This window comes from Callospermophilus lateralis, chromosome 19 (genome assembly GCF_048772815.1).
Source record: "Callospermophilus lateralis isolate mCalLat2 chromosome 19, mCalLat2.hap1, whole genome shotgun sequence".
NCBI classification, from domain to species: domain Eukaryota; kingdom Metazoa; phylum Chordata; class Mammalia; order Rodentia; family Sciuridae; genus Callospermophilus; species Callospermophilus lateralis.
This window is the reverse complement of record NC_135323.1, coordinates 732840-746173: the sequence shown is the minus strand read 5'-3', so window position 1 is coordinate 746173 and position 13334 is coordinate 732840. Positions and strand designations below refer to the sequence as shown.

The 13334-nt window shown below is 54.4% G+C and overlaps 1 protein-coding gene across 4 annotated transcripts in view; it reads left to right on the top strand.

Moving 5' to 3' along the window:
* Positions 1 to 13334, top strand: part of Clec16a (C-type lectin domain containing 16A) — a 175711-nt gene that overhangs the window by 74907 nt on the left and 87470 nt on the right. For all 4 annotated transcript variants that reach the window (XM_077106086.1, XM_077106085.1, XM_077106087.1 and 1 more), the window contains exons 14-17: positions 1164 to 1273; positions 2309 to 2353; positions 4991 to 5041; positions 7308 to 7436. In XM_077106086.1, the coding sequence (XP_076962201.1) occupies positions 1164 to 1273; positions 2309 to 2353; positions 4991 to 5041; positions 7308 to 7436 (335 nt within the window). The remainder of the gene's footprint in view (positions 1 to 1163; positions 1274 to 2308; positions 2354 to 4990; positions 5042 to 7307; positions 7437 to 13334) is intronic.

Here is a 13334-nt window from a genome sequence, read left to right as displayed (position 1 = left end):
GCAAGGGCTCTCCCTGACCCCTTCCACACCAGGGCCTTTCCTCAGAAGTCAGCTTCAGGAGCCCTGGGGAAGCTGATGCAGAGCAGACGTCCTTTGTCAGGCACACACCAGTGCTTCCTGGAGAGATCCAGATCTGGGTTGTGGCACCCAGGCACTGGGGCCACCAGTCCTGGCTGCGAGGCTCTGGACCCGTCTCTCCACTCTCCTAAGCCTCAGTCTCAGAGCAGTGCTGCAGTGGGATGCAGAGTCCTCGCGAGGTGCACGTACAGCACTCCACAGGCGCTGGCGCCCAGCAGGCTGGCAGAGCGGGCCCCCAGAGTCAGAACTCAGCTGCAGCAAACAAACCCAGCTCCAATGGCTTAGATGGTACAAACAGAAGTGGACAGTCACACAAAAAACTGGACTGGCTTATAAAGCCTATGGGGTGGGCTCAGGCCCCGCTGGGTCCACGGCCCCGAGTAATGTCTGCGGGCTCTGTCTCTGGACCCACTGTCGCCGTCTGGGAGGATGACCAGCAGCCAGCCTTTCTCTAGAGCTCTGGCCTCGCTCTTGAGAGGCTCTTCATGCAGGTTGGGCCGTCTGTTTGGAGGGGACCTAGCAGCTCTAGATTTAATCTGAAGATTAGAAATGCTGGTGAGCGTGGGGAGGGGCTGAGACGGTCACACTGCTCTGTCCTCCCTGAGCCCAGCAGTGCCAGCCAGCTGTAGCACTGGGCCTTGCTGGCTTGGCTCCTCACCTGTCCTGCCTGATCACTGACCCGCGGAATGGACACCCCTGACCACCCTGGGTGATATTTCCCATCCCTAGAAGGGGCCAACCCCACCCAAATCACACGACCCAGAGAGGGGCTGATGGTTCTCCCTGGGGCCGGGGACAGAGTGCGGGATAAGCACAGCACCGTGGAGGGCCACTTCCTGGCCTTCCGCAGCTTTGCCCTGCCTTCCCCTGTGCCTTCCCTCCCCTCCCCTGGGAGAGGAGCTTCAGGGAAGAGTTAAATATAAGCAGTTTTTCTGGGAACGTTGAATTATAACCCATGGGGAGGGGCTGGCTTGTGGGGTCCCTCTGCACCCCCACCGGCTAGAGCCAGGGAAGCAGGGAAGGCCAGCGCTTGTGGTTGAGGCGTGGGCCCAGGGTTGTGTGCTCTGACGTGCTGCGCCCTGCAGATGGGAAGATCCGGCTGGCGACCCTGGAGCTGAGCTGCCTGCTCCTGAAGCAGCAGGTCCTGGCTGCCTCGGGCTGCATCATGAAGGACGTGCACCTGGCCTGCCTGCAGGTGAGCACCCCTGCCCACGCCGTTGGCCAGGAGAGCCAGAGGGGCCACGAGGGAGGGAGGGAGGTCTGTCGGTCGGTCTCTGTGTCCAGATGGAGCCCTGCCCCTGGTGTCCACAGCTCAGCCAGGAGAAGCCGGGCCGCAGGCCCCCGCCAGCCTTTGGTCTAGAAGGAAGCCCTCCAGCCAGGCTTCCCTCAGAGCCCGGCCAACTTTTCTCTTCAGCAGCTTCTGTTCCAGTTATTTGGTTCTGGGTTTGACCCAGGATTTTAAATGGTTTCTTTTGTGTTACAAAACTTTTATACATTTACAAACACACACATACATACACATACACACACACACACATTTATTTATCGTTTTTTGTGTGAAATATACATTTATTAGGTTTTCCATAACTTTTAATGTCCCTCTTACTTTCCATATTTTTTAGAAAATTTAGGAAGCATCAAGAGGTAAAATATAGTAATTGAAATTGACACTTGAACGCATCTGTGCAGATACGCCCTCACATACACGCTCATACACACAAGTTCTTCTTTTATAAAAGCGGAATCATAATGGCCATACTGAAGGACCACTTGCCCACTCAGTGAGACCAAGCACTTCCCGGGTCCTTGCACTGAATTGCTGCCCTTTCCTCACTCTCACTGGAGCGCTACCCTCCCTCCGGAATTCTCACTCAGAACCCTTTTCTTTCTTTTTGCCTGCCCCCACCCTGGGGATCGGACCCAGGGACGCTTACCACGGGGCAGCATCCTCAGCCATTTTTATAGTTGTTCTGAGACAGGGTCTTACTGAGTTGGTAAAGGCCTCACTAAGTTGCTGAGGCTGCCATTGAACTTGAGATCCTCCCGTCTCTGCCTCCTGAGTTGCTGGGATTACTGGGACGCATGAGCACACCCAGCTAAGAACCGTTTTCTAATTGGAGGATGTTTGCCTGTCATCTATTTTCTGTGCACCCTGATTTTAGAATTTGCAACTAAACCCACCACTTCCTCCGGAGACCCACCCCTTCACAGTCCCCTTTTCTTTTCACAGGGTGCAAGAGAAGAGAGTGTCCACCTCGCAAGACATTTTTACAAGGTAATTGGCAGCACAGGTGGACATCAGCATGGGGGGTCTTGAGGAAACAGGATCATGACGACTGGTCCCATGCACATAAAGGTTATGTGCTTTAGGATTTTTAGACCTATGATTACTGAGTAAAAAATGCTCAATTCTTACTCTCCAAAGCGGTGCTCTTGGAACTTTCATGCTCTCTTAACAGAAAAATTCTGAGGACTCCATATAACTAAATGATACAGGACGAACTTGTGTGCATGAGCCACATGTGCTGATACATGTAAAATCACTTGTAAGTCACCTATGATTTTATTTACATGTATGGACATACATACATGCTCGGAACTCTCATGGAGACCGCTGACCTTTGTCATCCAGTTTAGTGAGATTTTACAAAGTCATCTTTCAGAATCTGAAAAATTCACAGAGACTGATCTTCAGGTCCAGGGGATTCGTTTTGGATACCTGGTTGGTATCGTCTTGTTCGGCTTTCTTCCCTCATGGTGCTGGCACGGGAACGGGGCCTCAGGCGTGCGAGGCATGCACCACGCCAGTGAGCTGCCTCCGTTACCAAGGCACACTGTTCGTCTGCTTGGGCTGCTATAACAAGCTCCCATCAGCTGGGTGGCCTGTGAGCAGTGGACACTGATCCCCACCGTTCCGGGGAGTGGGAGTTCAAGGGCAAGGCAGACTCCGGCTGGAGAGGGCCTGCTTCCTCGTGGTGATGCCTTCTCCCTGTGTCCTCCAATGGTGGAAGGGGCAGGCAGTATCTGGGGTCACTTTTATAAGGTCACTAGCCCCATTCACAAGGGCTCTATCTTCATGACCTAGTCGCCCCCAAAGACTCCATGTCATGTCACTCTGGGGTTAGGATTTTAACACAGGAATGTTGGAGGGACGGAGACAGTGGGCCTTACCTTACAGGGCCTCATCGTTGGCCAGCATGGTGTCAGGTGGTGCTGATGGCCTTCTCGTTCTTCAGACTCCATGTCGGCTCTCCCCAGATCCTGTTAGTCACGGTTTCCCTCCTGAAAGCAGGGAAGGGGGAGGGGTCAGCACTGCCCTTTCCTTGACCTGTGCCCAGGCTTTCACTGTACTCTAAACTGCTGTCTCTGTGCCGGAAGCTTTTAAGCCCACTGCCCCTTGTTGTCAGTCTGTAATGAGACAAGATCAGGTCCTAGAACCTGGAGGGCCACCTTGCGAGGCTCAGTTGACTACACCCAGTGTCAATGGTGGACATGCCCAGTGAGTAGCACCACTGTGGCCCCACTCGCTGGGGAGGACATCCTAGCTCCTGTCTGAACACTCAAAGCAACACCTGGCCTTGGAGTAGGGACACTCTCCCTCTAGCCAAGCCCAAAAGAAAGGCCTGTGGCTGCTGCCTTGGTCACCCTCAAATCTCTCTCCAGCAGAACTGCTCTAAATTTATTTACCACCCTGGTGCCGAGAGCTTTTGGAATCCAGAGACAGAAAGGCGTAGAGGGGGACGTTTCCCCAGAGGGTGCTTCTTTATTGACACCAGGGAAGCCCTGCCTGGCAGAGCACTGGCCCGGCACCAGGAGGCCCTGGTTCACCCCAGTGATGCCTAAGGGCAGCTGATGGGTCTGGGTTTTATCTTCATTCTCCCAACCCATGTTTTTGCTCGTGCTTTTATCTTGCAATGTCTGCATCCTGAGTATAAGGTCTCAGGAGGCTCGGGGCGTTCCGGGGGCCATCGTTTCTGTTGGTGCTACTCACAGCGTACAAGAATGTTCAAGTTTATCTATAGTCCTGGCCCCTGGAAAAGTAGAAAAGGGTCTCTGTCTTTCCAAGCTGACTCTGTTATGTGTGTGTGCTGTTTGAGGAGCCAGACAAGACAGCTGTGACTGTCATTGCCTCAGTAGAGGTCACAGTGACAGTGAGCACCAACATTTCCTGAGCCCTGGCTGAGGGGCGGACTCTGCTCCGTGTTTTATGCACTCCTGCCCATTTCCCCCACACTGAGTGGCCCAGAAGACGTGGCCTGGCAACCTCTTTCCTTGCGTCTCCCCATCCTTACAGAGGGGCTGTCACAAGTAGAGCTGGGATCTGGCCCCAGCTTCTGTGTCACACACCCAACTTTGTGACCACCACCGTTCTGAAGGGAATCTCCTGGGCAGAGAGGCTCGGCCCTGAGGTACTGTAAGGCCCCGAGGGCTCTCCTCAAATGCAAACAAAACAGGTTGTGTGATTTTAGGGTTAAGCATTCTTAATAATTCTCTTCTTTCAAATTGTGGGCCTCATGATTTTAACATGGTGACTTACCCAGAACTCCCCATTTCTACAGCGATTCTTGTCAAATAGATGATGTCTAGCACTTGAAATAGCAACCTCTTCTATATTTTAGTTATGTACGATGCTATTTTTGTTGTTGGTTTCTAATTAACTGCTTTGACAAAAAGAATTCAATATGCTTTTTAAAAAAGGAGAAAAATGTTGAGTGGTGCAACTTGATATTTGCTGCTTTTGAGCATGTGCGTTCACATTCACGAGTGTATTCTACTTCCTGGTGATTTACGAGAACTTGATAATGAGAAACAGATGGCCTCAGAGGCCAAGAGCTAGAGTTTATAATACTGTGTTTATGGAAAAAAAAAAAACATGAATAGTCTTCTCTTCCCTCCCTTCCTTTCTTTTTAGGGAGAAGACATTTTTTTGGACATGTTTGAAGATGAGTATAGAAGCATGACGGTGAGTGAGGCCGGCACACACCTGATGGGCGCACGTGTGCCTGCCAGACCCACAGGAGACTCTGGGTCTGACTGGGGCTTTCTGAGATGGTGGGAAGTCAGTTTTCAATGGAGCCCTTTGATCCCCACGGCCACTGAGACTTCAGGTCACATTCACTCCCCTGTGGGTCATGCCTGTAACAGGGGTCAGAAATACGCACTTTGATACCTATAGCACTGGGGTTATTGAGGGTCTGTTCCAGCCCATCAGGAAAGGCAGGTTATGTGCATATTAAATCCCTTGGTCTTCACATCAACCAAAGGGGAAAAAAAGCTGCTCTCATTGTCTCCTTTTTGTTAATGAGGAAACTGGGAGTCAGAGAGGCCAAATCATGTCCCACTTGTGTCCCGCTGATGAGTGGCAGAGCCAGCTTTCCTCCAGCAGAGCATTTGGCCTTACAGTCCCTTCCTGTCCCTGTGTTCTGTGATGTCTTCTGCTTTGCCACTGCCCGGCACATTCCGGCAGGCAGTGAGTGCCAGCCGTCTCCCCGCCCCTCCTGGAGCAGCGTCTTGGGAAGCCACCACGCAGGAGATAACAGCTTTCTGTGTGTTCGTCTGTCTCTGCGACCCCAGCCCCTGCCCCTGCGCAGAACCCTTGCCAGGCGGGCAGGGGCAGATCTCGTGGTCCAAGTCAAGACTCTGTGTTGACCGTGAGCTCAGGTCTTGGGTAGAGAATACCTCCACTCAGTAAATAGATGACAAGTTTTCCTTTTTGTGGACATTACTCACCAAAGTAGGAAGTGATTTGGACTGTTCATAATAAATGTGTTTAAAATGTCAAAACGACAGTGTGGCTAAGTGTCTCCTGGCTTCAGGGTCCGTTCACTGGGCTCTGAGCCGCAGGCCTCACCACATCACCCCAGTCCTGCACGCCCTGAGGCCTCGCTGGGGCCTTTCCAGGCTCTAGAGGTGCCCAGCAGCGCCCAGCAGCCAGGCCTCCCGTGCTGCGTGGGCTTCCACAACTGCCTCGCTCCTGTTGGTGCACACAGTCCTCTGTCCCCTCCAGCCCTGCAGAAGCACGGCTCAGACTTGCGCTCTTTGGAAGAGTGATCAAAACGGAACGGATTCAGCGATTATTTGCCATTTCATCTCATCCCCCTGACCCCCTTTTACAATGTCATTCTCCATAGTTTGGTTTCCTGTTTGGAAATGTAAATTTCCACATGTCACTTGCCAAGTGGAAAAGCTTGTTTGCGTTTTTTTGTGTGCTTACTATGCAACGTTGGGCAAGTTGCTTAAAGTCGGAGCCTTGATTTCTCTCGTCTGTACAATGAAGCCACGTGACAGAGCCAGGATGAGTGTAGAATACCCTGCGGGGAAGCTTCATGCAGCGTCCATGAGCCAAAGTGTCCAGTGTCCATTCCCTTCCCTTCCCACCCTAGGGCGCTTTCCTGGGTTTTTTTTTGTTTTAATCCATTGTTTACTGCCCGTCAGTCCTGCACAATGCCTGGCATTCTAGAAAAATGTGACGGTGACACGCCCTGGAACTGCAGCTGGAGTCAGTCCTCAGCTCAGGCCTGGGAAAGCGGCCCCTGAGTAAAACCAGATGTGGACGGGCCTTGAATGCTGCAGTGCCCGAAGAGCGGCCCAAACCAGGCCTTGGCTCCGGGTGCTCCCCCGCTCTCCTTAGCTTAACGCGAGAGGTGCAGTGGCCCTGAGGCTGGCCTCCCGTGGCGGACTACAGGGCACCCGAGGGGAGTCTGTGAGCAGCAGGGGAGCAGCGCAGGGGAGCTGTGAGCAAGTGGGGCAGGCCAAGAAGTGCTGCCGGAAGGCCAAGGCTGAGGGCAGCCCACGGCCCAAACAGGGCGCTGCCCCTGCTCTGGAATACAGGTATTGGAGGTGGGAGACCTCAGACCTCTGAAGGAAGGTACTTAACAGGGCCCAAAAGAAGAGAGAGGCAGCCTGCAATGAGTGATGCTGTAGCCCCAGCTTCCCTGTTTTGGGGGCCCATAGTGGAGACTGAACACAGGGGCACTTTACCAGTGAGCTACATCCCCAGCCCTTTTTTTGTCTTGAGACATTGCTAAGGCTGGCCTTGAACTTGTGATCCTCCTGTCTCGGCCTCCTGAGTGGCTGGGATCATAGGTGTGACCTCCATGCCTAGCGCCCTTGGCTTCACCTAAAGAAAAAATCTGCCACTTAGAAAACACAGGCGGCACCTTGCTCATGCATCTGCCCTCCCAAGTGAGGGGCCTTCTTAGAGGCTTCCTGTGGTGTCTCTCTCCTAGATGAAGCCCATGAATGTGGAGTATCTCATGATGGACGCCTCCATCCTGCTGCCCCCGACAGGCACCCCGCTGACAGGCATTGACTTTGTGAAGCGACTGCCGTGTGGTGATGTGGAGAAGACAAGGAGGGTGAGTGAGCCCTGGCCAGAACCCTTGCCAGGCGGGCAGGGACAGATCTCGTGGTCCAAGTCAAGACTCTGTGTTGACCGTGAGCTCAGTCTTGGGTAGAGAGAACCTCCACCAGCCGAGGCTCCCCCAGGGAGTTGCCCTTGAAAACGTCATGGCCCTGGCAGCACTGTGGGCTGCACACCCGCTGCCTGGCAGGGCAGAGCGGAAGCCAGGGGGTTGGGCTTCTGCAGACCAATGGGTGAGCTCGGAACCTGCAGCGCAGGTGATTCGGGCGTGAAGGCTGCCCAGAGATCTCAGGACCTCCAGAGATGGCGTGCCGTTAAGGTATCTGACAGATCTTGGGGCTAGGCACACGCAAGTGAAATTGTGATTCTGGGGGCCTGTGGAGAGGAGAGGCGGGCGTGGAGGGCAGATCAGTTCTCAGAAGTGGCTGGAGCGTGCGCTTCCGTTATCAGCACTTTTCTCCGTGGTGGCGCTCTAGGAAGCGGCGCAGCAGGGCTTCATGGTACTTTATCTCCCCTGTGATCACCGTGTCTTTCTTAGAAAGCACCACAGCCTTTTCCTAGAAAATCACTCCCAGAGACGGGAGCATCAGGGGCGACTTAGGGGAGCGCGTTGCACCTGACTCTGGTCATCAGCCGCATCTTCTGGGGTCATCTGTGTGGGCCTGCAGTGACAGAGGTGCTTTGCCTTGGGAGTTTGGAAAGTGGGAGTGACCTGCTGCGTGCACCTGGACAAGAGGGATCTACAGCCCCCCCGCCCCCCCCAGCTGCGCTTTTGTCTTTTTGGCCGAGAGGTGCAGAGGAAGTGGGCCCGCGGGTCTTGAGTTGATCCACAGTTCCGGTCGTCTGAGCAAACCCACAGACCTCGCCCCAGGACCCACCCTGGCCGGGCCGCGCAGCCCGTCTTCCTGGTGCTGCAGCAAGCACTGCGGTCCGCTGGCCAGCCCGTGTCTCTGTTGGTGGGGGGCACTGTGTGCACTGGCAGCGCTCCTGGACATGAGTTCTGAGTAACAGGCCGTGGGGCTTCTCCTGGGGGCTGGCAGCTGCCCTCAGCCTCTGACCTGAGGGGCATTCCCTGGCAAGTACCACCAGGACGCACATGCCTGGGGCTCAGTGTCCCCGGGGCTCAGTGTCCCCAGAGCTCAGAGGCCCTTCCCGGGTCCTGAAGTGGAAGGTGCAGTGCCTGAAGATGGGGAGCTGTGGCCTTGATGATCCGACTCTTACTCTTCTTGACATCTTTTGTTATAAAATAACACTTTTTTCAAAAACATTTTTTAGTTGATGGAACTTTATTATTTATTTATTTATATATGGTGCTGAGACTCGAATCCAGTGCCTCACACATGCTGGACAAGTGCTTTACCACTGAGCCCCAGCCCCTCGGTAGCACTTCTTCACATGGATTGCCTTATTCAATTCACCCCACCCTCAGAGGTGGCCACTGTTGTTTCCCCACTGCCCGGAGGGAGCTTCTGAGACGAGCAGGTAAGCCAGCGTCCTCGAAGCCACCGGGAGTCAGGAGCTGGCCAGGCAGCATGGCCTCCAGAGCCAGGCTCAGGCACTCTTTCCCACTGCTGCTTCCTGTCCACTAGCCCTGGTTGGGCTGGACACAGGACATCAAACATAGCCAGTCCCCCAGGGCAAGATGGGGAAGGCAGCAGAGTCCAGGTGCTGGGCCGGCACTGAAGTGGCTTGAGACTGGGTCCCTAATCCCACCTGGGGTGAGGAGCAGGCACCAGAGGGGTGGCCCTTAAGCCTGTGCAGGAGAGGGCTGGGCAGCTGGGAGAAGACAAGGCCCAGAGAGGAGTGGCACGTCCTGATGTGTCTATAGGCGGCTGCAGCTGAGGAAAAGGGACGAGGCCGGGGTTGGGGGTGCTGGCAGGGGGCCTTGGAGCCTGGCGAGGACCTGGCTGTTACGTCTTAGCTCTGTTTAATGACATCACATGCCTTTGGTTGTGGCAGAAGGTCTTATCCATAAGAGGGCAATGGGAGAAATTCAAGGGTGAGCAGGCAGGCCTGTGGCCTAGGGGAGGTTGTGTGTCCACTGTGGGCCACTGTCTCTTCACCTGTCTCCAGAGCTCTGTGAGGTGTCCATGGAAGGCAGACACACAGAAGGCCACTGTCAAGGCCTTGGTGCTATTGGCTCTTTCCCTCCCTTTCCCCTCATATTTCATCTAGTTGCAGGTTCCTGGGGCCGGACCACCCGCCTCCCTTGTCCCAGATGGAGTGCACAGCCTAAGTGCCCAACTGAAGTGCAGATCGAGCCCTGGGGCATCTGGACTTCCTGGGATCTCGTTGGGCCTTGTATGTCTGACCAGTCTACCAAAGCAGCCCCAGAGTCCCCAGTCCCCGGGTGGTAGCAGGAGGATATTAAAATAGGGCAGACCCCGCAAGGCAAAGCTGTCCACCACGGCAAAGCATCCTTTTGTGATTCAAGAATCCGGTTTTGAAGGGGAGTGTTGGCTACTGTCTCAGTCCAGTTCCTACTGCAAGACTTCTGTCTAGAATCATCTGGAAGCTTAGCCGCCCCCCCCCCCCCAAGCCCCTTTCAGAAATCAGAACGTAGCAGTGTTCTTTGGGTTTGAGTATATGCTTTAGCAAGCAGCTAGGGGCTTAGGGGTGTGTTTCAGGGTTTTTGCTTGTATTCAAAGAACATTCCTTCTCACCTCTTTTGATTCAATCAGTGTCTTTAATGTCTTTTTTTTTTTTTTTTAACCAAATAGACTTTATTTTTAGGAGACTGGTCCTTTTCATAAATCCCACCCTTTATTTTCCTCAAGGACTCATCAGATAGTTCAAGCAGCCCTCACTGGTGAATCTCTCCTAAGTTGTCGAGTATTGATCCACACATCCCTCAGAGAGACATGGGATTCCCACATGCCAAAAATGCTGGGCTGTGCCTGGCGCACAGGAGTGACAGGACAGGTGTCCTGCCTCCTGGACTCCTCTCATCACCTGGCGGTGAACTCTGTTAACAAGCCCCTGGTAGAAGGATGGATGGCAGGCTGCAGTCAAGGCTGCAGGGAGCTGTGGCCAGACAGGGCATGGGCTGAGTGACAGGCGGCTCTTAGCAGCGGGAGCAGCCCAAGCTGCTCTGCAGAGGTACTTCAGAGCAGAGCCCAAAGGACGAAGAGGAGCCAGGAGAGTTAAAGGAGGCACTTTCCAGGCAGGGAACAGCCCATGCAGAGTCCTGAGGTGCTGGAGAGGGCTGCGTGTCCCAGGAGCACCAGTGGAGGCAGAGGATGGGGGGCGGGCAGGCCTGCAGAGGCACCTGGCTATCCGCCGTCCTCCCCTTGCCCTTCCTGACTCACCCCGGTCATTCTTCCACTCGACATATTTGTTGAGCCTTTTCTAGGTGCCAGGCATGTGCAAGATGCAAGGAACAGGAAGTGCTCAGACCAAAACAGCAAGAGTGCCCCTGAGCCCCGCCAGCCTCAAGGGGAAGTTCATGATGAAGAGAGGTCACGGGAGCTCACGGGTCTGACGGGAACACTCCCGCAGAACTTTGAACTGGGCTGGAGCCACCCTGCACATAGGGGCAGTTGAGAGAGGCTGCTAAGAAAGAGTGCAAGTTCATGCCTCAGAGCATCCATGGCCCAAACCCCAACACGTGCTATGTGACCTCGAGCACGTTTCTTAACCTCCCTGATCCTGAAGTTCCTCGGGGACCCTGCCCCTTAGCTCTTCCCCTCAGGAGATGAGAGTGCAGCTGAGAAGCGAGCGGCCCAGCAGCTGGCAGACAGTGAGCGCTTGGGTGTGGGCTGTACAGGTGAAGCACTTGGCACCCGGGAGGGCAAGGGTGGGATCTCCAGCCTTCTAAATCTTTTGGGAGAGGGAAGACGGTCTCGTCTCATTTGGGGGGTTCTTCTGCCCAGAGGAGTCCAAGCCACCCTAAATGGCCACCCTAAATCTTAATATCTCTAATAATTAACAAGTACTGAAACACAAACACTCAGAAATGTATCTATAAAAGCAAAGCCCGATAGTCCACTTGGCCTTCGACAGAGACACCTTGGCTCTGGTGGTTTATTTAAGGGGTACATCAAAGGCGGGGGTCAGGCTTCAAGGGCAGAGTCTTGCTGCTTTGTGTCGTGCGGTCAGCAGGTTGCCTGGCATCTTGGCAGCTCCTCTCAGGTGCTGGGTGGGATCTTGGGCAGAGCTGAGGGGAAGTTCACCACATCAGGGGTCAGTTCCTGTGGGGAGTGCCCCAGGGAGTTCCTCCGGAGGCCACCGTGCGCCACAGTCCACACGCAGCCCGCAGACGGCCTGCACTGACCCTGAGGCTTACTGCTGGAGGAAAGGGGTAGGCCTCCGAGCCCGCTCTGCCCTCTTCCTGCCGTGAGCTCGGAGCAGGGAGCGCAGGAGTGCTGGCCCACCATCCTGCGTCTCTCCCTGTCCCCTCGTCCACCCAGCAGGCCTCGTGTTTGTCACCAGGGACCTTGAGCATGTGGGGCCTTTTGCTTTACTCTTTGGCTGTGTGACGGAGAAGAAGAGCAGTGGCAGCCCAATGTCCCCAGATTCCATGACCAAGCAGGGGTGGGCAGACCCTGTGTTTCCTCCCGTTTTTGCTCATGCACTGTCTTCTCAAGGTGGCAGAAGTGAGTCCTGGCCTTGCTTGTGTCCCCTGCCCCTTTTTACGCTTTCCATGTAGCACAGGAAGGTTCGTCACCGTGCAGTTTTGGTCTTGCTTGTTTTGCGGTGCTGGATGGAACCCGGAGCCTCTGCGTGCTGGGCGAGTGCCCCCCCCACCAGCGGCACCCGGAGCCCATGGGACAGTGGCCGTAAACCGCTGTCTTGTGACTGCATAAAGGCTTTTCGGCAACTTTTGCCATAGTTTACTTAGGCATTTTCCTGCTAGTAGGCATTTTGGTTGCTTTCACTGTTACATTATTTTCAACTGAGCTGTTATGAGCTGCTTCATGAATACAGCCTCTTTTTTCTTTTGCATGTTTCTTTGGGATAAGTTCCCAGAGACGGCATTTCTGGTTCGGAGGGTGTGAACATCTTTTTGTGCCCCTGCACACTGCCACGTTGCTTTTCCGTGGGTCGCACTCCTCTTAAACTGCTTCAGCACTTTCTTAGCGGTGACTGACTTTCACAGCCATTTCCGTGGCCTCGGTAGGCTTCTAATCTGAGTGACTGTCGCCTACACTGAGCACCTCACTCACACAGCAGGGACAGAGGGGTTGAGAGCTGAGCCAGGGCCACCCCCATCCATGCTGGGCACACCTCTGCCCCTCTCCTTGCCCCTCCACACTCACGCCTCACGGCACCCCATTTCCGGAGCGCTAGCGGGCCTCAGGGAATCCATGTGTTCACCTAAAGGCCCAGCTTGAGCCAAGGTCTGTCTGACTCCAGATCCGCCCTCCCGCCCCTGCTCCCTGGACTCCTTCCCCGGAAGCACTGCGCTTACCAGGCTTTGCCTCCAGATTCACTGAAGCGAGGAAGCAGGAGAACGCGGTTCAGATTTGAGCTTGGTTGGCTGGCCCTGCTTTTCAAAAGTGAATCTGTCCTTCTTGGTATTCTATGAAAAAAACCTGAAAGAATAATAATTTATTATTCTCTTTTATATTTTTAAGCTTGCATCTTTATTTAGCAAAAAGAAAAGAGAAGCACTCAATAAAACCAGACTCCCAGGCCCTGGCTTGACTCTTCTTAAGACCAAGAAGTGTGGTTGGAAGAACAGACTTAGAGGGCAGTCTTGCACCCAGTGACCTTGGGCAGGAGCTAACGTCCCTGAGCGCTGGTTTCTCTGTCTGTGAGATGGGAGCCACACAGGGTTGTTAGAAGGCCTGAGGAGGGGACACCACACAGCCCGCACGGTCCCCGGCAGGCTGCGGTGACCAGAGTGCTGCTGTTCCAGGAGGTGGTGGCGTGGAGTGTGTGACCCTCAGCC